The sequence below is a fragment of the Haliaeetus albicilla genome, chromosome 27 (assembly GCF_947461875.1).
Source record: "Haliaeetus albicilla chromosome 27, bHalAlb1.1, whole genome shotgun sequence".
In the NCBI taxonomy this organism is placed as follows: Eukaryota; Metazoa; Chordata; class Aves; order Accipitriformes; family Accipitridae; genus Haliaeetus; species Haliaeetus albicilla.
In genome coordinates, this window is record NC_091509.1 from 18,239,536 (window position 1) to 18,264,877 (window position 25,342).

At 39.4% G+C, this 25,342-nt stretch overlaps 1 protein-coding gene across 1 annotated transcript in view; it reads right to left on the reverse strand.

Annotated features, from left to right (window-relative positions):
- Positions 1-24,297, reverse strand: part of SPOCK1 (SPARC (osteonectin), cwcv and kazal like domains proteoglycan 1) — a 325,307-nt gene extending 301,010 nt beyond the window's left edge. The window contains exons 1-2 of the mRNA XM_069773050.1: positions 24,126-24,297; positions 23,564-23,731 (exon numbers count right to left, since the gene is read on the reverse strand). Of these exons, the coding sequence (XP_069629151.1) occupies positions 23,564-23,731 (168 nt within the window). The 5' untranslated portion in view covers positions 24,126-24,297. The remainder of the gene's footprint in view (positions 1-23,563; positions 23,732-24,125) is intronic.
- Positions 24,298-25,342: the final 1,045 nt, after the last annotated feature.

The following is a 25,342-nucleotide window of genomic DNA, read 5'->3' on the forward strand; positions in this document are numbered from 1 at the left end:
CACTAGAAGATTTTCCTAAATACTGTTTCTAGGATTCAAACACAGCTATTCTTTTGGTAATGTATTTATGACTTTATGGCGTCAACATATGGTCACCACAATAAACACAAAATTTCTGACTGTTTATAACCAAAGTCTTCTTACAAGGACTGAATGACTAAATTACTTTTGTAAAATAAACAGCTTTCCGGTGAAAGCAAACAGATTTTAAACTTGCAATCATGCAACTACATATTGGGGCTCAAACTTCAACCACTAGCTAATCAAAGGCATCACTGAACATAAATCCTGTAAACACCTATGGAAGACACTAATTTGGAATTTGGAGTATGCAAACTAGTCCACTTCATCATGCACAGTTCTTCATCATTGCTCATCCAAAGCTGAACACATACTTAAACATTTTCAGATCTGGAAACACTAAGCATTCTGTCTACATATTTAACAAAATTAATTGTTAACGTATTTGTTACAGTAACCAAAATTCATAATGAATCTATGAATAATGAATTTTCTTTGGTTTAATTTATTTCAAACTCCTTTGAAAGGAAGGCATTCTCCTCACCCCCTTCCAAAAAGCTAGCTTTTTTTTTTTTTTTTTTTTAGTTTTTCTGTTTACACACATCAGAAACACTATTGTGCAGAAACAAATATGGAGATATGGACAAGTAGAGACAGATTTTAAAAGACTGCTGCAAGTAAGCTAGTTATAAAATGTCAGGTGATGTTACAGATTGCTATACCTTATTTTATCATACACAAGACAAGAATCATAAGAAAAATTATGAGAGGGCAACAGAATAGAAAGATAACTTGTAGTCAGTTGTCTGATAAAACTAGCAGAAAAGAAAGAGAAAGGTTATATATTTCTTTACTTTTAAGTGTGAGGAGCCCAATTGCTTGAACAGGTTACTGGGATCTACAAAAAGCCTGCTGGTTGCATTGGGTCTAAACACAAATGTAAAAATAAGTACACGTTAAAATTATTGGACAATCAGAACTCCCTTGGGGAGAATGGAAATATGACAGACTTTTATCGCTGTGGTTACACGACATGTATATAGCTAAAGTGGAAGGGTACCAACAACTTCAGCAGATTTTCTTTCAGAAAAATGGTGTGGGACTTAAAGAGGCAGTGATATGCCTCACACTTAATTTTCTCAAGCTCTCAGGGAAACTGTTTTGACAGGTAAGTGACCAGATAAGTAGAAACTATCGTTTTCCATGAAGAAGATAAGAGAACCTGGGGGGTTATTATGAATTTCTGAAATATGCTGAAACAGTATCTTCAATCTGAACATGATAAAGCTTTATCAGGGTGAGCACTTCACAACTTCATTATAAACAGCAATTTGTTTGAAGCTTCAGGCATGGTATTGAAAACATAACATACACATGCTGTCCGCTTAGTAATTCTGGCTACAGAAATTAGTTAACATAATAATGACTTAATCAAAAGAATGCATTTTAATTCCATGGTATTTTACATAATAATGGTATGACTACCATTTTCCTGAAATAGAGTATGACATTTACAAATTAAATTAAGTTTTGTAGCACCTATATAATGCTGAATACTCAGTATGAAGCGTTAACCTTGGGTTTCAAACAGGTCTTTTACATAATGCAACTTGCTTTATACAATAGCTTTATTTCCTGCATTAAATGAGTATAGGTGCTTTATGTTAGTGTCTATCCTTTGTGCAGTGTTCCAAGAGGTTCAATTTATTTTCGGGGCAGACAAAATTACACTTGTTAATGATCTCCCATCTGACAGAAAAATTAATGTCTTTAGCTAGGCTTTAAACTTGCTGGAAAGATTGTACTGATCTGGTAGAGGCTATATACCACTTTCTCAAGAATCCAAACTCTTACTGGTCTGGTACCTATATACCACTTACTCAGGAATCCAAGTTCTTACAGACAAATACTATGCTAAAACATTTATTTAGCACCACATATTCACAAATATACCCAATCCTAACACACCAGAAGATTTTACCCATGTAAAGGACACAATGCAAGGAACTAATAATTGCAGCACAGAGAAGGGAAAACAAACAAACAACAAAAAACAAGCAAAAAAACCCCACGAAAAAGCAACCACAGAAATTTGTTTAGGGTTAGTGACTGTACATACAGGAAAAGGAGGAAGAGAAGGAAGGAGTGAAAGCAGCAGTTCAGACACTAGGAGTAACACTAGAGTGGGACAGCAGAGAGGCTGTACTAGCCCATTCTGAACCCACAGCTCTGCCAGATTATACAGCTCACTTCCCAGGGAGCAGGAAACACCTGGTGTCATAGGATTAGGAACTGTAAGGAGTAGCCAGTGTCACATCCAGTCATTTTTTGCTTGCTGAGTTGTGACTAGGTGATTAGAAAGTAAAGAATATGAACCCATTCCAAAACAAGAAAAGCATTCAAAAACATACCAACAAACTTTAGAGAGTGATACATCTCAGAAAAGAACCTTGCCCTGTTGACTACAGATAAATGAGGAAAAAAAACATGATAGTGCATCCTAGAAGCCACTGTGGACAGTGTTATGCTTGGGCTTAGCCTCAAAGCTTCTTACACAACATAAATTCTATCTTCTGGAGTATAAATAAATGCTCCTGTAGGGTTATATAAGCAGAAATATCACTATTCCCTTCTTTTAATATTTTGAGATCAACTATAATAAATTTTGAAATTACTACACTTAAAAAGGAGTATGGCACTTTGCTTTAATGTGGCTCCTAGAAAAAACTTCAAGTACTCAAGAACTGGACAGATAAGCCTTCCAGTTCATGTTAGAAGATTTGTATTAATTAGATTTCTTAAGTCAGAAGAGTATTAAAAACGTGACTTGTTTCAGAGATATAATGATAATAGCCTTTTAAGTCAGTGATGTTAAGCTTTATGGTAGACACAGTAATAAAGAGTAGCTGCATCTTCATCTCCTTTCCACTGCCTTGAACTGGAAGTAGAGATTATGTTACAAACTAGACAGTTTTTCAAAACTTTTTTTTTTTTTGTGAAGCTGTTATTAGAGAGCTTAAACAAATGCTCACAATAAGTTGGACAGAGTACTAGAGAAATTAGGACTCTAAAGTAGTCTCTGCACTTCTGTGTTTTGCCAAGGTTGTGTCATCTTACAGCACTGGCTTACTCTTCAAGTACTGCTACCCCACGGTGCATAGTGCAGGAATATACACCAGTTTTCAATGAGCCAAGTTTAAGATCAAAACCAGACTGACCACATCATCATCAGTTTGGATAAAATAGCTCCATGCTGCGGTGACTTACTGGCTAGCAATATTTGGTAGCAAACTCACAGGACTTGGCTAATGGAAGAAGATATGAAAGATACCTATAAAAAAGGATGGGAGAAAGATTAAAACTAGAAAAGTGCAGTAAAGAAAGAATGGACAACAGAGATGACAAGAGTAAAGAAAAAAAACTGAGAAGTGCAAAGTAAAGAAGGTGCTGCAGGGTCAGCTACAAGAGACACAGAAATATAAAACAACGGAGAGTAAGAGAGATGGAGAAGGGCAAGGAAAAAAAACCATGAATCTGAGGGTCAAGTATTATATGTCGGTTGAGAGTGTAGTCCATATTTACACTCCAGATGCAAGAGTGAATTACTTCAGGCAGCACACAGTTGGGAAGGAGAAGGTATTTGCACAGGCCCAGGCATTTTGAGGGAAGGACAGCATGGATGTCTACACAGGGCCTCACAGAGCTTGTGCACAAGTGCAAAAAGAAAAAAATTTTCAGAGTGACAGATGCTCTGAGGTGGAAGATTTCTGTAAAGCTTTTTCAGTAGAGAGTTTATAGCCATTACCACAACACATGGTTTCATCATAATTTTCCATGTGAAAGGAGGCAAAAAGAAAAAAAAAACCAAACAACTCTCCCCTTCACTGGACAAGTGAGTCAAGTATAAAAATACTCCCAAGCAAATGACAGCTTTTTAGTTCATCTTTACATCTAACAATGACAGCTGTTTGCATGACTCAGACGGATGATTCAACTGGTGTTGTCCTCTCAGCTCACTTTAGAAAGGAGGGAAGGAGAGCAGCAGTTTATTTTTAAGTATGCCTTGCTAACAACATTTTGATGAGAAATCCTTTAAAAGCTTTCTTTCCTTGAGAGCCGAGGTCTTACTTAAAGTCAGCTTCAGAGATAAATAAGAGTAGATGGCTTCCAGGGAATCTGGAGACAAAGCAGAAAGCCTTAAAAACCAGAAAGAACACACTTTGAAAACAGTGTGACACCACAGGTACTCAGTCAAGTCTTAAGCAAAGGCCAAGAGCCAAGTCCCTGTTTGAAAAGGGCTGCAGAGACCTGTAGTTTCGATAGCTCTGAAACAGCATTATCTAGTGGCTTATTGATTATTGGAGAATCTAGGCTCTCAGCAGACTCTCCCCCCTTCCTCCCCAGGAGCCATTACAGCTTTAAAGGCTGTTCAAATTAATCAAGAAACTAGCAGGACAGGTGGACAGTTCAAGGAGACACTTTCTCACATCAACAGCTTTCAGAGATATTTTCTCTATTCTCTTTTCATTCAAAATGGATCCAGAGTTAGATGCTGTAATCCAAGATGCTTTAATTCTACTAAGATCTCCTTATCTAGGGCATGAATCAAAATACTTTATGAACTAAATCTCTTTCAGGAGGCACATCACCTATCCCTATATTGTTGATGAATATTTCAAATACAGGATTTTAAATGTCAGTACAGAGTTTCCAAAGGCAGAGAGCACTGCCTGAAGGATAATTATACTAGTAACAGCCCTTTCAGAAATACTAAGTTAACCTCGCGTGGAGCAGGAAGATACCTTATCTGTTTTTCGAGACACTTGGCTTGAGTATAAAGTGGTCACCAAATTGGCAAAAGTCAGAGAACTGGCCACCAGAAAGAAAAATAAAGGGCTGTTAATTGTTTTTACTTTAGACCACACTTCAAAATGGAGGTAGAAAACATCCATTTTCCATTCTCAAAGACTCTTTTCAGCTCTAGTATCACATTAAAATTTGCATCTCTAGAAATCATGAAAGTTTGGCCTCTGTTGTCACACTCTATTAGTTCCATAGGAGAGTTCAACATGTTACAAGGAATTACCTCACAGCCTGGCTCACTGCAAAGTACAGCAAAAGAACAGACGGAATACCAGTTATTTCTGAGAGGAAACTAAAACAGTATCATAGCTGATAGCAAGGACAACAGTAATAAAAGCAGCTTGTTTTGCTCCTGAATATATCTTTGATGACAAAGAAGCTCTTCGAGAACAAGGTAAATTCACTCTACAGATGACATCTTTATAAAATGAGCATGCAGATTCCTGAAACATTTTTGATGAAAAATACTACAAATTTTTCAATGACAATAAACAATAAAACCTACCCAAACAGGCTTATATTTAGGCTTAAAACTCTACATCTTAGACAATGGTTTGAATTAATCGCCTCCAAGTGTGAATAATTTTCATGCAAACAATCTGCTAGAGCCAGTTTTAATCTGGGTTGTTTGTTTCTTTGTTTTAACCTCAGGTTTTTTTACCCTCAGAATCTCAGTAACAGGGACACTAGTGCTTCATACTGTCAGAACTTCTGAAGTACTTGAAAATGCCAGTGGATCTTTTCCACTCAGGTCTCAAGCACATTAGGATTCCTTTCCCAGAGCAGCCATCCTACTCAATGGAGACAAGCAGAAATCCCAGTGCTCTCCTGGGATCAAGTTGTCAGAAGTGCCAAATGATTTAGTGGCCTAGTCCACTTATGTGCAGTCATACCCAAGACAAGTATCAACGCTCTCTCAGGCACCAATCTAGGAGCCCAAACGTACAGGGATAAAATCAGCATCAGTTGGATATTCTTTTTAACACTGGCTGGTAGTTTGCCATTTCATTTGTTAAGTGAGGCTGGCCATGACTTTTAGTCTAGCATTTTCTTATTTTTTTTATTATCCAAATTACAGCAATAGCTCCCACTGCTTCACTTTTGGGAATTTACTATGAATTTTTGAAGCATGATCTAAGGTCTATCTCTGGAAAACAGCCGCCTTTTTCTTATATTCAGTAGGGTACAAACAAGACTTTAGAGATTAAAAATCCATATATTTGGCTTTGCTTTTCAGAAAGTGAAAGCTGAAAATAAAAATAAAACCATTTATGTAACACAAATGATGGGGCCAAAACGAAGGAGGAGCTAGTCCTGTATTGCTCTAGCTTTTCCTATTTGCATGCTGTGTGCATGTGAAAGCAAAAGATAATAGAAGCACCCTTAACTAAGCACAGAATTGAAATCTGTGTCAGGTTTACAAGGACTTATGAACTGGAAGACATAGATGAAAGGCTAGGTAGTTGTTGTGTTTGTTCTATGCAGGAATATAGAAGTCACTATCCAGCTCCTACATATGTGGTCTCTGTGTACAGGCCCAGTAAAAAGGATTTGTAGAGCTCAGAAACGGCAAGCAGGCAAAGGCCTAGCACTGCTGCTGACATATACAAAGGAGGTGGGAGGAGAAAGCGTTGTATGTCACAGCAGGGTGCAAATGTTACATGGTTTGAGTTAACATGGCCTTTGCCTTTCCAGAAAGCTCAGGAAGGTAGCCGTTCCTCCAAATCAGGAATTCACTCTATAAACAGTGTTTTGGATCAAAAGTGAGCAACAACTTGCATTCTCCCTTCCCCCAGAAAGAAACACTGCCTAAGCAGCAAGTGAAAATTTGCTTTACGAAAACCCTTTTTATTTTCCCTCCTGTCATTCCCCCAAATTGTTAACAATAAGCTGCTTACTCCCTGTCATTGGATTTCATGTGGTTTTCTATAGCACCATAGCAGGCATATTGTTCATGTTCTACTGCTGCGTAGAGTAACTTAATGATCCTTTTAAAAAGAACAAGTCAGGTCTCCAACTCTCTGTACCTTCTTGTGGTATGTCCCCCATGCTTTCTCAAAGTATCTGCAGCCAGTCAATAAACAGTCCTAAATACTACTGAGAGCGCAGGTTAGGTGGTCTTCATTTCTTCCTCAGTTTTTTGCACAGTCACATTAGTGCAAGTTATAGTCCAACCTGAAAGAAACAATTCTGCCACTCAGCAGGCAGTGGCAAGCCCTATCATTATAGGGAATGGTATGTAATTCTTCAGCCTTTCAAGACAGTTGAAGTTGCAAGTAGCACTGCTGCAGTAACTTCAGATCCTGAGTGATAAGTCATTTTGTCTTGCTATTCCATACTTTCAACAATTAAGAAACATCACCTTCTGAAGCCATGAATACGTGTGGTGGTGCATGTCTTTCCCCCTCTCCAGGCTGATTTACAAACTTAGGAAGGCTCACTAGGCCTTAGCATATGTGTAATGAGTCAGGCAGTTAAGCGACCCTTGGCTGTGCCAGGAACTCTTACACAGCTAAAACAGAGAGATATGCTGTGTGTCTCAAGGACTCCTGCTGCCCGCCACAGGAGGGGGGACAGGAGCAGAGACAGCCAGGTCTCACAACAACCTGCAGCCTGTTCTCGTAACAGCCTCAAGACATTATAATCCTCCCCTGGCAATCTTGGAGCATCCTGTATTTATGTTTTGAGTTATTCTCAAACAGTCTCAGAATCTTCCAGTGCAGCTGGGATTCTAGCAATTTGTTGATGACAAAAGTCAATCATCTCCTGAACCTATAAACAGCAGTACTGAGTGAGGCCCTTTGAGCTCTCCTGGACCACAGCAGGCTGTGACCAGCATCTCCCTCTGAGTGTGACACATCTCAGAGCTTGCAGACTTTCCTGTCTGTGAAAATCGGACATCTGTCACCGAAAGCCAACACAACCTGGGCTGATTCTCTTCGCTCCTTGAGGCTTGACCCTTCGCCCATTGAGACAAATGCTGAAGCATTTGACATGAATATTTTCACTGACCTCGAGGGGAATTTTTAACAGGTATACCTCTTTTTCTCCCTCTTTTACTCTCTTTTATGTATTTCTCTTAGTGTCTTTATGCACCCACATGTACTAACCTGAACAGTCTATAGTAAGTTATAACAAGTATATTACAAGTATGTCATAACAAGTATATTATAACATATAAGTTAATACTTTCAAATTTATACTTAAATTACTGTCATGATTTTTATTCAACTGTGAATGAATTTTAGGCTGCTATTATACTCATAATCCCTTTAGATAGAAACTGTTGACCAAGTCTGGGACTAGGAGTCAATCCAGCCCCATCTAGACTCCGACAGGAGTTTAGAAAGCAAGGGGGTCTTCTCTGAACCTCATGACTCAACAGGAGGGTCTTCCTTACCCTTTCCCACATTCCCTTTTATGTATATAGGGACTGAAAGCATAATAGAGTAAGTTTAGTTTGATTTTGATTTAATTTTCCTGTGTGTGCATTTCATCCATGTACCAAGTAATAGAGTGAACCTTGCCATCAAATTCTGTGAAGTCACACTTTTATACAACTTTGTTAAATCATTTTTCTATTGCTAATACAATTGGAGGTGATTCTTTAAGCAATTCAAACACCCCCCACCCCTCATTTTTAAATCCCCCCCGCAACAACATGCAACTAAGAGCCACTGATCTGGTGTTCAGGAATCGCTATGAGAAAAAGGCATCATAAAAATTCACTGTCTTAGCTTCAAAGACAAGGGAGAGTGGAACTCTTCTGGGCAAAGTTCCTATGACTCATGAACCTTTTGGCTCAAGTGGTTCTAAAATAAGCTAAATAATTCCTGAAAAGTCTTGATCAAGGAAGTGTTTCTGACTAAAGCTTGAAACAGCTTAGGTTTAGTTCTGTTATGGAGCAACTGAAATTATATTGCTTTTGCAGCTTTTGTAGCTGAATACTTAGATGACTAGAATGCTGTTACCCAAGAACATGATGCTTGTGACTGTTTTGATAATCACCAAATGGAAAATACTTCATTCAATACTAAATTGAAAATACTTCAACTAACTTAGAAAAGGCTAATCCTGAACCTGAACTAGTTTTATGAGGTCTACAAGAGGAAAGGGAAGATACACCGGGCCCAGGAAAAGTCAAACTCTGTGCAAGTGATGTTCTTTCAATAAACTTAGCTGAAGTTTGTTTCTAGTCTGAGAAAAACACTCTTAACAAGAGCAGCATACTGAAAAGACACAGAGATTGTCCAAAAAAAAAAAAAAAAAAAAAAGACCCCATACCGATGCGGATGTTTTAAATTTAGTTCTACTCCTGACCACATCCATTGGTGATAAAGATTAATTATTTGTATTATAAAATTTGTATTGGTCAGCAGCCCTTGCAAAGATGACAGTCCCCAGTGAGCTGGCTTCTGCATGAAAAAACACATAGAAGTGTTTCCACCCCAAGAAGTTTACAATCTAAATACATTCAAAAATAAAAAAAATGTCAACTGAACCATATAAACACAAACAATTCATTCAATCTTGTCAGCGAAGAGACTGGCACTGTTGGAAACTTTAATTTTCATACTAGAAAAATTTTGAGTCAGTTTTATATGAAAATTGGAGAGTAGAAAGATGTCTAGGCAAACACAAAACTACATGTTTATTCTGTGAATTACTTATTGTGAGCAGATACAGGAAGTTTATGATGGAAAAAGAAAACAGTTCACACCAGATTTAAATTTATAGTTCAGCACATAGAGAAAAATGGGAGCTATCAAAGATCATTTCATTGACTATTACAGATACTGCCCCAAATATTCTATACATAGAGGGAATGGCACCACTGTTTTCACAGAAGTATTTTATGTCTGCATCCATAGAGTCTGCAGGGAGAAAGAGTGATATAAAATAGTTTCACAGACTAAGAGAATACCCAATTCACTGTGACTTGAAGGTAAATACAGGTCATCTCACCAAGATAAACATCTCAACATGGGTTCATTTTTCTTCTTTTAAAAAAGAAAATGTGATCTTGACTAGATTGGATGGTTGCAATAATCCATCCAGCTCCTCTGGAACAGAGAATACAATATTTTTACTTTATTGATGAAAAACATATTTAGACTATTTTTCTCTTTAGCAACCTTCTGTTCTCCTTGCTCCTGCCTCTCCTTAAAATCAAATATTTTTAAGTTTTTAATTTGGAGAATGGAATCACACAAGTAATCAATCAGCCTTTACATGTGAGATCTCATCATTCTGAACATTACCTCATACGAATCTCCGTGATTGTGCCTGCAGGGTTATCACTGCTTTCTAAAAAGATTACATGGACCAAAAGAAACCACTTTGTTTTGCCCTCTGGCTTTCTATGTGAAACAAGTGTCATGGTGAAATGCTGACAAAATCCTCTCATGTTTTCCAGCTTTGAAAAATTGCAGCACAATGCTAATCTTGGAAGCACACAAGCAAAATATATATATAGGGGTTTTTGTTGTTGTTGGGTTTTTTTGTTTGTTTGTTTTTGTTTTTTTTTTTTTAAAGTAAGCTACAGTACAATACTTACCAAAATTTGAGCAGAGAACAGAATTGTTCCCTTTTGTGCAGAAATAAGAACAGGGGAAAGGAGAAATCTTATGGACATTTTGTTACATTTACCCTATATATGAATGCATACCTAACAGGTTTCAGCTATGCAGGACAATAAAGCTTGAAATTCATCCTTGTGCAGCATGAGACAATAGCATCCATGAGATGTTCTGAAAGTTTAGATGTTTTCCCTGCTTCATATATGTCCTACACGCTGAATTACACCAACCGTTACAAATTCTTTTCCTACTTTACTTCTGCACCACTGTATTAGAGCACCATCCAAGGGAACAGAGCAAACAGCTTCCCAAATAAGTTTGCAGCAGCACATGATCACTCAGTGGATGCTCTGTTTTAAAACAAGCTTTTGCCATCTGTTCCTCTGCTAATTATGAATGCTACAGATATCCACAACTACACTGCAAGGAAAAAAGTGATTAAAGCACATGTATTCTTTCTACAATGCATCTTTGTTGTTTATCTCAAATTAGAAGCAATACCACCCGCCACACAACACACAAGTCACACAGTAGGAAAACCACGTGAGGGCAGATGTTTATAGCTTCTCATCTGGCAATAAGCCCATGGTGATTGCTTGGAGTCCAAAATGTATTGTGTATACTCAGCAAGACAATCTTTACAACTGCGCCCAGAATCACACACATTTCTTAAGTGGGGCTTACCAGTAGCTTTGCTCACAAGAACACTTGCTGCCCAGGTCAGGGTCATGCAGGATACTGATCAGCAGCTAACTTTTCAGTTGTGTACTCTCTAAATCCCTTCCTGCTCTCCTCTCCCTCTGGCCCTAACACCATCATCAACCGACCATTTTGGAATCCTCTCTAATAAAGCAGAACATGTTTTTCCTTATCTATCTCCTTCCTATTCTGTGTTTATAAATTCATTACCTAAGTACACACAGAGACGCATGTCATGGCCTTCATTTCCTCTTTCTGCCAGGCATTTTCCATGAGGAAAGATCTCTGGGCTTTAGAAAAGATTGTTCCAACCATGATTTCTCACCTAACTGAGCATATCTGCATCTCAGCCATGACTCCTCTGGCTGGATCCACTAAATAATCCAGTATTCATTTGCCTATGACACAGACTGTATGTCTGGGGGTTTTTTGTTGATTTTTTTTTTTTTTCATTTGCTTGCACCTGTAGTTTCTCTTTTTAAGGAACAACTGAAAAAACCACATTTATTCCATCATTGCAGTTTCAGTAACTCCTAATTTCAGGAAGCTTCAGCTTTAAAATCAGCCATGCCCTAAGGCTTCAGCTTAGTACCTTATTTTATATCTACATATCTCCTTATTGAGTTCAAATTTTACAGACAGTCTTGCATCATTCTGGATGGAACACATCAGCTGCACCATCCCCAATATATCAGTAATGGTTTTGCAATGATGGAGGTAAGTTTCAGAATTGCTTCCTGTTAGCAGCTTCTTTCACTACTAATGAAAACTACAGCCATACTGAGCACGTCACATCTATCTCTATTTGTACATTGCCCTGCTGCAATAGAATATTGCTCATTCTTGATTACATAGGGCCATATTCTGCCATTAAACCCTCTCAATAGAAACTAATGCTGAGGTTCTGCGACTACTTTAAAAAATAGTGATAGCAGAATAAGGCCCATAAGAACTTTGGATTTTTTTTTCCTTTACATACAGAGACAGGACTATTTGTGATGGCAGATGTTGCTTTAGAAGTGGAAGTTTCAATATATTTTTAAATGGTTCTAAAATTGTTTATATTATCTTTTTATGAATGCTCAAAAATTGTCCATTTATACCCATTAAAGTTTTTTGCGCTTGTGTTCAGTCTTCTTTTCTCTTTTACAAGGCATTGCACCTGGATAGGAAATGCTTACTCACAAGCTCTAACCGCAGTATCTCTGGGGGAAAAAGATTACCTTTCATCTCAGGTTATAAGAAGTTCATTACAAGCCACAAAATCTTCGCTCTGCCAATCATTTTAACATTTATTAAGATAAGATACATGCATAAGACACAAAGCACCTTTTCATGAGAAGAGCCAAAGGCTTTATAGAAAGAAAAGGAGACTAGATATAAAAATAGACATTTGTGTCACATAAGGATCATCATTTCAGTCCATCTTGCCTCATATTCCAATGAAAATAAACCATTAAGTGTCTTGTTATATCCAAGTTAACTTTGTTATATAAGCGTGAAGAGACTAATAAATCTGTGGCCACTGATCTGAATTACTACATGCTTCCTTATGAGCAAATATATCTGGTTTACCAGTTTCCTTCATGCTCTGGAACTGCAGTTATATGCATAACTGACAGTTGTGCTGTATTTTTCAAGTTTGTATTTACCCTAATTAAATGTGACATGATTTCTTTTTGGATGCTGTTGTCCTGAGTGAACCATAATGTGGAGATTCATGATTGTGTTTAAGGAATATGGCAGACAATTCTGTATTTAAATCACTAATTACCCTGTGCCTGCAGATATTCTTACTGAATGCAGCACTCCAGTGTTCTTTTATGTGACACAATTTCTTTTTTAGCCACATGAAACAAGTTTTAAAAAGATCAGTAGATTTAAAAATCGTGAGAGTCACCAGTTTCACCAGATGTAGTTTAACATTGAAATAAACCAAGATACGGGAAATCTGCTTTGCCTAATATCTCTGCTTTAACAGGAAATACATAGTCCCCCATCAAAATGATATCAAACTAGAGATGTACCGACCTAGCATTAAATAAATAAATAACATCTAGCTAGCATCAAAAAGATTGGTTACCCTGACTTCACTTAGGAAAGAAATTAACAAAATTTATCTCTTTTATACATTGAGCGAAGCTTATGTTATCAAAAAAGAAATGAATTTGACCCAATTAACATTGCTGTCAGATACTGGCAGATATATCCAAAGGAAGAATACAGACCTGTTAAGCTTTGTCTTTCTGTATTCCAACACAGTACATAGCTCAGTAGAAGAGCACTGTCCTGGGACTTAAACAACCTAAGTTTTGTTGTTACATCTGGCATTAGCTTGATGGATAACTCTGAACTAGCTTTATCCTCTGCTTCCACATCTGTCTCATCTAGATATCCATCTCCGTAGGCCTAACCACACCGGAAAAGCGCTTTGAGGCGTAGTAAGGCAAGCCACAAAAAGCTTCGGAATTCTTAAAAGGAGATGGAGGAGCCTCTCCTCGCTCTGCGCAGCCCGGGACCCCGGGGGCGGCTTCAGCACTGGACAGCTCCGAGCCGGACGGGCTCCGCGCGGCGGACGCGGCGGGTCGCACGGCCGGGCCGGGCCGCCCGCCCTGCGCTGCCCTGCGCTGCCCTGCGCTGCCCTGCGCTGCCCTGCGCTGCCCTGCGCTGCCCTGCGCTGCCCTGCGCTGCCCTGCGCGTACCGCCGCGGATGACACAACACGCTCAGCAAAACGCCCGCACGAGCAAGGAGTACGAGTGCTTACAGTACAGGAGGTATCGGCGCATACGCAAGTCCTGGAAGACTAACAGAGTTCTCCTAGAAATCAGTGTTCAAAGTCCAGCTGACTCCTGTTATCAAACAAGAAATGACAGGCATTTCTGAATTCTCTAAAATTGATTTTTATTAATATTTACCATTTGCAATCAAATTCTACAAAGAACCTCAACAACCCTAATACACCCAGAAACACTACTCTAAAAACAATGTTTTCCACTCACTGCCTTGAATGACCAACTCGCCTCATTTCTTCTCAATCCTGCAATTATAATTTTCAGCCTCCCGCCCACTCCATTCTCTAAAATTTAAACATTCCCCACCCCAATTCCAGTGGCTGCAGCTACCTCTACCTCAACCTTCTGTTCAGGTTCAAGTTGTCCAACTGCTACAACTTGAAAAGAAAGGCAGAGAGGAGAATATACAAACACTAGAAGACAATGCTGAAATAGACTTCTGAATAGCCAATGGAATTCAGGGAAGGAAGGGGAAACACAGATGTCCAAGCTAAAAAGCACATAAAAACTATTCACAGAATGTGCTGTGATATTTCAAATGAAATTGTACACACAGCTGAATTTCCTGATTAGACAGTTTCAAGATAACCTGCATAGACAGACAAGTATCACTGCCTCTATCAATCCCAGTGTCAGTCAGAATTCAACTCTAAGCCATGATTGAAACTGTTTTCGAAAACCAATCTGAATATAGTTACTCTAACAGTAATTTTTAATAAAGTATTTTTCTATCTGCCCGGGAGAAAGCAATCAGTGAAGTGGATTTATGACGCTAAGTTCATTAAGAGGACAGCTAAGATCACAGAATTAATTGATGCCCCCTTGTACCTATTTAATGAGAATGATTTTCTGTTACCCTGGATTACAAACCAAGCTATAGAAGTGACAGATAAAGACCAATCTACTCCCTGCCAAAACCTCTATTCAGTAGCTTAGCAATTTATCTGCAAACTGAATTTTGAATCATATCTTAGCCTTGAAACTCATTAGACCTTAGGTGTTCAGTCCAAATGTATAACTCACCTTTAGCTGCCAACCTGCAATAGTAAATCCACCAATGATAACTGCTGGAGTTATCTACCTGATGATGACAGACTACTTGCATGGAGTTAAGGCTTGGTAACTTAGCAGCAATAAGGCCTTGTGTAAAGCTGAAACAGAGTTAAGTGTTGGAAGTACAGAAATGCACACTGGAGGCAGCAGCATTACCTTAACTTTGCTATGTTTCAACTCCCCTTTCTTATTTTGGTTGGAATCTACAAAATGTGTACTTTGTAGACTGCAGATGTTTGATTTTCAGATAGGTTGATTCTTCCAGGGACTTTGAGGGAGCTTCTTCTATTTATGCTGGCCAGACAACTGATCTTTCAGCCTTTTCCAATTACGTAATGTCCTCCAAAAGCCAAAGAGAACTGTTTAATCTAACTGGTCTTTCATGTACAGTTGTTCTTTGTCTAAGAGAACAGGAAGATGTGGAATATGGGAATCAAACTTGGGCCTCACTAAAGTCTTTGAGAATTTGGTCATCAGCTTCAACATAACCAAGACTTGACTACAGCTGTTTTGGACGAATCTCATTTTTGGTTACACAAGGAAAGAAATAATCAGACAGCCCTTGTATAAGCAGATGTTGTCAAAAAGAAAAGAGCTTTCATACCTCTAGATGTAGTATTTGACATCCATTTCCCTCATGAAGTCCTACCTCTTGTAAAAGCAGCTCAGCTGCCCCACCCCAAATTCAGACAGACAGTCTTGTATTTTATCCTCAAAAAATGCATACACTGTTAAAGATGTGCTGACTGAAATTATGTATTTCTAGCCTGCTGGTTAAAACCATAAACATAGAGCAAACAGGTAAAATATCTGAGACAAAAAAAGGCAATGATGTCCCTGATGTTCAAAACATAGTATCATAACCGAGCTTTAACTTTTGTCACTTGAGAATAATGAGCCTGATTTTCTCAACCCTAATCCTGGACAATTTACCTTAGATAAAAGTAGTATCATTTACCCATGGATACTTGAGCCTAATAACAGTTGTTACACTAACACATCAGAACTCAGCCTCCTATGACTACTTTCAGTCCACTGATTTTTTTATTACACTGACATGGTTTGACATGCCGCAGGGCTCATTTGTGTGGGTTTTCCCCCCTTTTTTTCCTTTTACAAGAGTGAGTTTTGACAAATATATAAATAAAATCTAACCCACAACTGTGTATCAGGTTTTGATTTGTTGTTTTTTCTCCCCACCCACCCTTGCACTAACATTGCAATACATCAAAACTGGCTCTTCCACTTTTTTATTCCTTTTTAACCTCACGCTCATCAAGAAACAAAAGATTTCTCTTTTGTCCTCTACAAAGGTGCAGCATGCTCTTCACATCATTATATTTCCTATAGGTCCCGCTGCAACTCTTAAAACATACAGTCTACATCCAGAAATGTAACAGAAGATTCACCTCTCAGGAATCTGACAAAATTGCAGTTTAAATTTGTAATAAAGAGAGCCCCTATGGAAAAGAAATCCTATAAAAAAGTGGGGGGGGGGGGGGGGGAAGGGGGGGGAGCAGTAGAATACAAGAATGGTTACTCTAAAAACCTGTAAAACATATTAGTGAAAACTTCAAATCTACAGAATTCCATAGCAGGGATATGATTTGTGACTGCAGTCTACAGAACATTTTTGTAAGTGAGGAAACTATTCAAGTTATAATTTGAAACATATAATACAGAAACTAACACGCTAGTTTTCTACTGACCTATTTAGCTTTGGAGTCTTAGGTAATTCCCAGGGAAGCTGGATAAGTGTCAGTTAATTACAAAAAGCTGGCTCTCTGTACCTGCCAAGTTAATTATTCTGACATAAATGCCATTATTTTTCCCCTTGTCCACTGCAGAAGGAAAGTGTCAAGTTTGAGAAGGGCATTTTTAGTAAGCATACCTCTTCTGTTTGTAAGAAGCTGATTATGAATTACGTTTGCACAGATTCAGTCTCATGTTTTGCTATTCTTTTAAACTTCAAGCAGCTTTGGCAAGTACATCTCAGCTGTACTTTTCAATCACATTTATATTCCAGCCTTGTCCTTCTGTTGACTAAGAATTGCCCTAAGAGACAACCTATGCTAAGAATATCTGGGTAGACTTATAAATCACATTTCAACTCTGTTGTACTTCAGTCCAGACCCACTGGAATCCATACACACAATCTTTATCTTCACTTAAATCTCAAGGTGGGCTTGCAATGATAATCTCCTGGGAAGCAAGCCTGAGGTGCCTGTGTCCCATCACATAACCCAGCCACTTTACTGACCAGGTACATCCATTACCTAACTAGTAGGCATCCTTCAAGTGTACTGTAACCTTCCTTATGACTATCTTCACTACTACATAATTAGCAGAGCCTGGATGGTTTCTCCAGGAATATATATATTGAATGTATTGATCACTGAATCACAGAAAAACCTGTGCCTACATTTGAGGCTAGTAGAAAGTAGAAAATGTGATGTTCTGGTAATAAATTGTTGGCAGAAAAATACTTCATTCTGCCTGTAGACCTAAATACAACATAGAAAAAGAAAATGCAATCCCAAACTAAGTAGCTTCCCCTTAGCATCTAGTGTATCAGGTGGTATCTTGAAATTGGTCGAGTCCTTGGTAGTGAGACCATGTTGAAGGCATGGATCTACCAGGGCAGAGACAGCAGAAAGAACCCACTCTACACAAATCAACTGTTAGCTCAAAAATCCCAAAGGGTCAGGGGATAGCTGGGTATCGCAGATCAGGTTCCACCACACTAGGAGCTGTATGGATAGGGAGCAAGGCAACCACCTGCAAGGGGCTTTAAACTTACAGACAGCCACGTGTGATATAAAACTCCGAGGCCACTAAAATCCCCAAATCCAGGTTCATTGATTACAGTTTATTACATCATAATCTTTTTTGTTAACATACAACCTACATATTGAAACTGAAGTGCTTATTAAGATAACTTTTTAAAACATAACTGTGGATGGAATAATAACCTTTTCTTAAATTCAGAAATAAGGTTATTTTTGTCACCAATTATCCACTTACTTCATCTCAACTTCATGCAAGGCAGCTTTTGCTGTCCCTCTCTCAATAAACATTCTAGCAAATCTACTCTTACACAATTAGCTTTGTGTGAGTAAACTAATATACTATATTATTTTAAAACAGGCTCTTTTCCCCCATGATGCTGGAAGGCCTTTGGCTCACCAACTCCAGAAAAATTTGTCTGTCTTGAATTTCAGTGACCAGAAGTGCTCACAATATTAATAATTAATATTCTCTTCTATACATTGTACAATTTTATTTCTTCAACAGAACCAAAGATCTTTCATTTTATGCATTCCTACAATTTATTTGCTCTCCTCAGAGTAGCATTACTTTTGTTACTTAGAATAACTCTGCAAATCAATAAAAGTACACAGGTTTTCCCTCTCATCTATTTCAAGCTGAGCGGCCAGGACCCAGAATAAATTCATGTTAGCTCTCAATTCCGTGACCTTCTACTTTGTACTTTTAAATTTCATTTCATTTCTATTACTTGAGTTCCCAAGGTCTTCCAATTCTGCCTGCTTGGTATTCCAACCCTTCTCAGTACTGGTCATGTTTTCCAACTCTCTGCTATCAAGTTTCACTACCACACTTCTAATTTTGGGCTAAACAAATCAGAGAAAGGTAAGTGCAACAATGGGAAAAGCAGTGAAGAAGTGTGAAGAGCCAGCCCAAAGTCCAACAATCCATCAGTGGCAAAGCTGGAACAATACAGGTCCTCCAGTTCCTAGCCTTGTATTTTGTTTATCACCTAACACTGCACTTCTGATCAGGCGTGAGGAGGAACTCATAGGCTCAGAAAGGTGATGTACTCAATAACTGACAAAATTGTCTCTTCAGTGGATTGTATCAGGGAATGGTAGTCTATGACCAACCTGGGAAATCTAATATCTAATCTAATCTACTTATATATGACTACTCATGCTGCTGATAGTTATATGTAACTATTTATTTATCCACAGTAAGTCTGAGAAATGTATACACACAGATGATAACATTTCATGCCTTGTTTCTTAGGCATGCGCAGTCTCAAAGCATCTCCAGGCATATAATGCATGGGGGTTTTAACATGATAGCCTGAACTGGAACTCTGTAAGCAATAACATTTAGAGAAACAGCTTACTTAATGCTCAGAACATGGTCTGGCAGCCTGCCATGCATAAACATGCACTGAAACCAGAGTTCATGCCAAGATTCTTAGCTTTCAACTTCATAGAAATTCCTTGTATGGTTTATACTAGATCCTCCAAGTTAATTTCAATTTTTTCTTCCTTTTTGCAGTTTAATCCATAGCTAGTTGAACTTATTACCTTTTTATATATAAGCATTAATAATGTAATAGACATAACTCCAAGTAGAAGTAATAGAATTAGTCTGCTCATATAGTTTTGATTAAAAAGACAGGCCTAACACTAAGTGGACACTTACTCTATGCCTTCTGTGCCAAGCCTCTATGAACACAATGAGATGCTGCAGTGTGACCTATTACAATAATGTGTATGGCTATTCACATTATAAATGCTTTCTAAGACTCATAAGAATTCACTTCACATTCAGGTGTCGAATTTGTGCTTGAGCTCCTCTGAAGCCAAGGGATCTCTTTCGATAGATCTGATCGAAAGATCGAGGCCTTAACATTTGTTTTCGTAATATCAAAAAGTCTAATTTGACTCTCATATCCCTGATGCCTGCTTTTCCAGGCCTCAAATCTGTACAAAGGAAATAGCTGCAGTTCCTCCCTACAGACTCCAGCTTTATTACTAGAAAAAAGTAAGCATTATACTGATTTAGGTTTTATTTTTTAGATACTTACTAAACTAGACCTAGTCAGTTACTCAAGTATGTATCAAGCCACTTTCAATATATGGATTAGGTGAATAGTAAATTCCATATTACCACAGATCCTGAGCTCTGTCCTTTCTTTTTTACAGCTTCAACACACAGTTGTGAGGAAGAGAAATACTGTTATCCCCAACTATATAAATGGGACTTAAGACAGAGCTAAGATTTTGTCATTGGTCACACAAAAAACCCATGGCAGACAAGGAAAAAGGAGTGGAAGACAGATAGGAATATCAAATTCAGATTGTAACAAAAGCTTATTAATACATCAGACACTACACCATTATTGATACTGGACAGCTGGACAATATACAAGATTTTCAATAGCATGTGCTTCACAACAGACCAATCACATTGGTCTTACTATTCATTTACAGGCTCTGCTTGTTTTTAAAAATGGAGCACTTGAATATTCTACAAATTGTGTTCATATCATGTGAAAAGATTGTATTGTAAAGTATTGTTTTAAACAGATCCCTTGAGGCCTTTTGAAAATGTTGACAGGTCATCATTTCACACTATTAAATTCAGTCAGACTTAAAAATTTAGCCTGATTAGGCTTCAAATGAGATGTACTTCTGTGCTGTCTTTTCACAGAAGAAAAGTAATGACTTCTGGGCCATTAAGTGCAACTACCACACTGTCTTCGCCCAAAAGAAATATGGGTCATACTAAAAAAAGCGATCAATAGCTGTCTTCTCAAATCAGGCCATATTGGACATAGCTCAATAAGGCTGACCAACCAATTGATTTTGAAAAGAATAACTAAAAAAGTTGAGAGAAGCCCAATTTAAAATTTTATATTCAATTATATATCATCTGTAAAAAAACCACACAGTACTGCAACATTTTAACAGATTTATACACACATGTGCGCGCAGATGTTTATGCTGCATGCATGTACAGTTTAAAGTGGCCACACCCAAAACCAATCAAATCTTAGCTCCATACGTGACAGTGTTTCTCCTACTCTACATGAGGACACAGTTATGTAAATAATTGTGCAATTTTATTTATATAACATAAAATTCAGAAAGCTACTAAAGGTAATTATGATAATTACAGCAACCTTGCTTCTGCTGATTTACAGGGAATGAACTAGGTCGTCTGCTCTGTAGTAGCTGTAGTGTCAGACCCAAAAAGGTTTTAACTGAAACACCACTTCTATGCTCCACCTCCCATGCAAAGCCCACACCCACTCATCTAGCAATGATGTATATATAGTTACAGTTTGGGAATGAAGGGAAGATGAGGAGACAGTTTCCCTACAATTCAACAATTATGAATGAAATGCTAGCCTACCCCATACATAGCAGTTCATACTGTTATGCTGCATCTCACCAGGCAGTCTTTTAACAAATGTTTTAACAATATATCCCCGACAACACAGCCATGAAGCAAGGACCACATTTCTTCTAATGACATCTCAGTATACAAGAAGCATGCTGTTTCTATTGTACCTACTACATTGGCAGCAACTCTACCTATGCATGTCTTCATCTGTGGACACAGAACCTCTCACAGAAGATTACAATGCAATAAATCGCTTTGCTTGAAGACAAGTTATTAAGAGCTTAATTACATATGCAAGATTTTTTTTTTTTTTTTTCAAAAAAGCTAGGTAGGAGATGATTAGCAGTCTCTGCTAATTTGCTCCATAAAAGGTTTCATGGATATATGTATTCGTAACATGCTAGTTCTGAAGTAATTAAATAGAACCATTAAGATGGCTGGGAAGAAAAGGTACCTAAACTTTGTGTGAACTTTATACTATTTGCTTTTGCTTGGCAGAGGACTGGTTAAGAGGGGTTTTTTTTTTCCATAAAATTATTCTTCCTATAGAAAAGAGTTCTGAGGCTTTATGGGTTTTGTTAGCATTTTCAGAAAGTCTAAAAAAACATTTTCAGATGTGAAACCTTAAAACATGAAAGAGGTAGTCTTTACAAACACCTTCTACAGGAAGAGGAATAATTTGTCTGACAATTGCACTTGTTAGATCAGGGAAAGGGGACTAGAAGACAAGTTGCAATGACTCCAGCCTTCAAAAAAGAATAATGGCATAAAATTAAATAAAAACTTTAAGGTCAAGGACTGTGATTAATACAAGGCCTCAATTTGGAAGGAGCCTGTTGAAAGATGTCCCTTGCTATAAATCTGTCCCTAGTTAAAAGTGTTTTCAGATTAATTTGGCAGTCCATTCAATTTACCATTTTCAAATGCTGCTGTATTCTCACATCAAGTTGGATGTAGAAATTAACAAGTAAAACCCTTAACCTGCATTCCCCAGGAGAATAAACCAGATATTAACAAAGATTCCCTTGGAGCCTGGTAAAAATCTATAAATCCATATTAACTTAATAAAGTTTATTAATAAAGTCCCCTTAATAAAATAGTAGTTACTGTACAAGCATAGGCTTTTCCAGACACTTATTATACGAGAACTTCAACAGTCCCAGCAGGTGGATGTCATCACCGTGACTGCACACAAATATACATTCTGACATATCTGTTGATACCATTGTTAAGGCCATACTTTGTTATATTGAGATTCAGAGCAGCATGATTTCTCAGACACAGAGATGACCACAATTACAGAAAAATGTAGAGAGAACGAGCTAGGCAAAGACAGGTCACATTTAACTGTAATACTTTTGACTTCCTCTTTGCCACGGTAAGATACAGTGTTAAGACCACAAACATATAGCATCAAAGTTTAACTTGTTAATATATTAACAAAACACCAGAGCTTCCTAAACAAACAAAAATTCTTACAGAATAGTACTAGCAGAACTGCTAGCCAGCTCTGCTCTTCCCTCTCCTAGAGTCACAATGCAGCCACAGTGCACAAATCCCATGCAATAAGGAATACTTAACCTCAATGTGCTTGTGATTTAACAGTAATGTTTCCCTTATCCAGTCTTGGGCAGACTGAAGCAGGGTTTTCTGTGTGTGCTCCCAGAAAGCTTTTTCAGTGTATAGACAACAGAAGCAAAAGGAGCTCCGTAAATATTACATTTACCATAAATGTTGCATTTCACTTTCTCCAGTCATTGACTTAATACACACAATTGTATTCAAAGTAGGGGTATTCAAGAATTAATTTTAAACTTAAGAAAATTATTTGTTTTCTACAGATACATGTCATAACGCATCCTGAAGTTACCCCTATTTTCCAGACTGAAAAAAGACCTGAACCAAAGATCTGCTTCCTCTAACCCTATACTAGCATCAAAGATCTCCATGAGCAGAATTGACAATAAAATGTTTTCCACCGAATCTGCAGGCAAAAAAAGCTTCACTGTTTACCACCTTGTGGCTTGAACTGGTAAATATTCCCTTCTTACACAGACACCATTTAATTGTTTTACAGTTAACTAGCCTCTTAAGCAGCAGGCACAGAAACTTTGCTCAAAGTTCCTCCCCAAAGGAAAATTGAAGACTATATGCTTTCAGTGAGACTGACACCGAGCCCAAGCTGCCCCAATTGATGGGGTAATCAAGAATGCCAGGACTGTCTGTCCAGCTTCCAAACAGCTCTGAACATCCTTCCCACAAGCAGCAACCGGTTGCCCAAGCTGCATCTCTCTTCTACCCACAGCTTCTAAAAGCCAGCAGCCACCCATCGAAAGGATGCTACGGTCAAATGGAACGAACAAGAAGTACGTGGTAAACGAAGAAGTACTTACATCCCTGAATTTGTTCCAGTACTTGTCTCTATCGTACTGCGAAACGGTGCTCAGCCATTTGTCGTTGTCCAGGAAATTGCCATGATTGCTATTACTCGTGATGATTTCAGGATGCCGGCTCTCCACTTGGAGGAAGCACCAGGCAGCGATTACCAGCACCCCCGACATCTGCAAGGAGAGGAGAGGAGCGGAGAGGAGCGGAGCGGAGCGGCGAGGCGGCGGCGGCGGCGGGCGCGGACGGCGGCAGCGGCCGCGGGGGCGGCTTTCTCGGGCGGGGAAGTTTGAGGGGACCCAAGTTCGGGCTCGTCTCCCCTCACGCCCCTCGCCAACTTCTGGCTGCGGAGCTGTCAGGTGCCCTGAGACCCACCCCACCCGCCCAGCCTGGAGGGGCGGGGAACGACAGTCATAATAATAATAAAAATAAAACGGGCCACCTGGGGCCGGGCAGAGACACCAGCCAGGGGAAAATAGAGCGTTACGAAACCCCAGTAAAGCCTCCCGCCGGAGCAGCCAGCGCTGGCTCCACGAACTTTGGCTGACAGGGCGGAGAGGAAGCCCCTACCTCCGGGCAGTGCCGCCGGCCGGGGCTCCGACCACCGTACGCTCTTCCTCCTCCTCCTCCTCCTCCCCTTTGTGCGGCTGCCGCTGCTCGGGCGGCGGGTCGGAGAACCGGCGAGCCCCGAGTAGACGCCGTCAGCGTCTCCGGCTGTGTGTGTGTGTGTGTGTGTGGTGGCGGGGCGGACGCGGGCCAGCAGCCGAGGTCTGGCGCCATCTACCCGCCGAGCGGCGGCGGCGGCGGCGGCGCGGGGGCGGAGCGCGGTTTCGCGGGCAGCGCCCGCCTGAGGTAAAGGGCGAGGCGAGGGGCCGCTCGCGCGCCCAACGGTCGCCCTAACGGTCGGTGTCTCGGGGACGTGCTGAAGGGGCTGTGGAGACAAGGGCGGGGCAGGGTGGGCAGCTGGGGAGGATTTCTGTGAGGAAAGCTGGGGATGGCTTCTTCAGAGGGGTCGGCTATCAAGTCTTCACTGCTGCTGCGCTCCGGAGAGTTACAGAGCCATAAAACTGGCCTTAAAAACCTACACACACACACCCCGCCAACAAATGCCAGCTTTTATAAGCCCTGGGTGGGATATGACTGTCTTGAGTCAATGGTTTTACAATTTACAAAAGTAATGACATTTCAAAGGCACAGGAGTCATCCCAGGTTTCTTAATTTCTTTTGACAAGGAGCTCCCCTCCCTTGGTGAACGCACCCCACACCGTGAAGAGGTTTGTGCTCCCACACCAGATAATCAAGTAGGGACTGCCCAGGCCATCAGAAGGGTGTGGGGAAAAGCCATCTTCCATTTTTTAAAATGGGAAGGAGACAGATGATGGGAGCTACATACTGGTCTAGGAACTAGGGTGAAAACTGGAGACCTTCTCCAGCAAGAGAGGAGAAAGCTCTCCATTGTCAACTGAGGAGGTGGGAAAGAGGGCTGGGTGATTTCCTACGTCAGGATTTGGGTGATTGTTGCTGTATACATCCCCAAAGACCTGAGGAAGGCACTCCTCCTCCTCCTTTTACTTCTGAGCATTTCGAGGGACAGGAAAGCAGGAAATTTCACATCCAAACCCTATTTTTAAAATGTGGAGGGGAGGCTTTCATTGAGGGTCTCATTCTCTGCACCTGGATGGAAGAGAGAACTTATCCCTTGCTGATTAATATGATGCCCAAAAATGAGGACATTTTACTTTTGCCAATCATTTTAAATACAGCTGTGACTAGTGTTCCATATGACG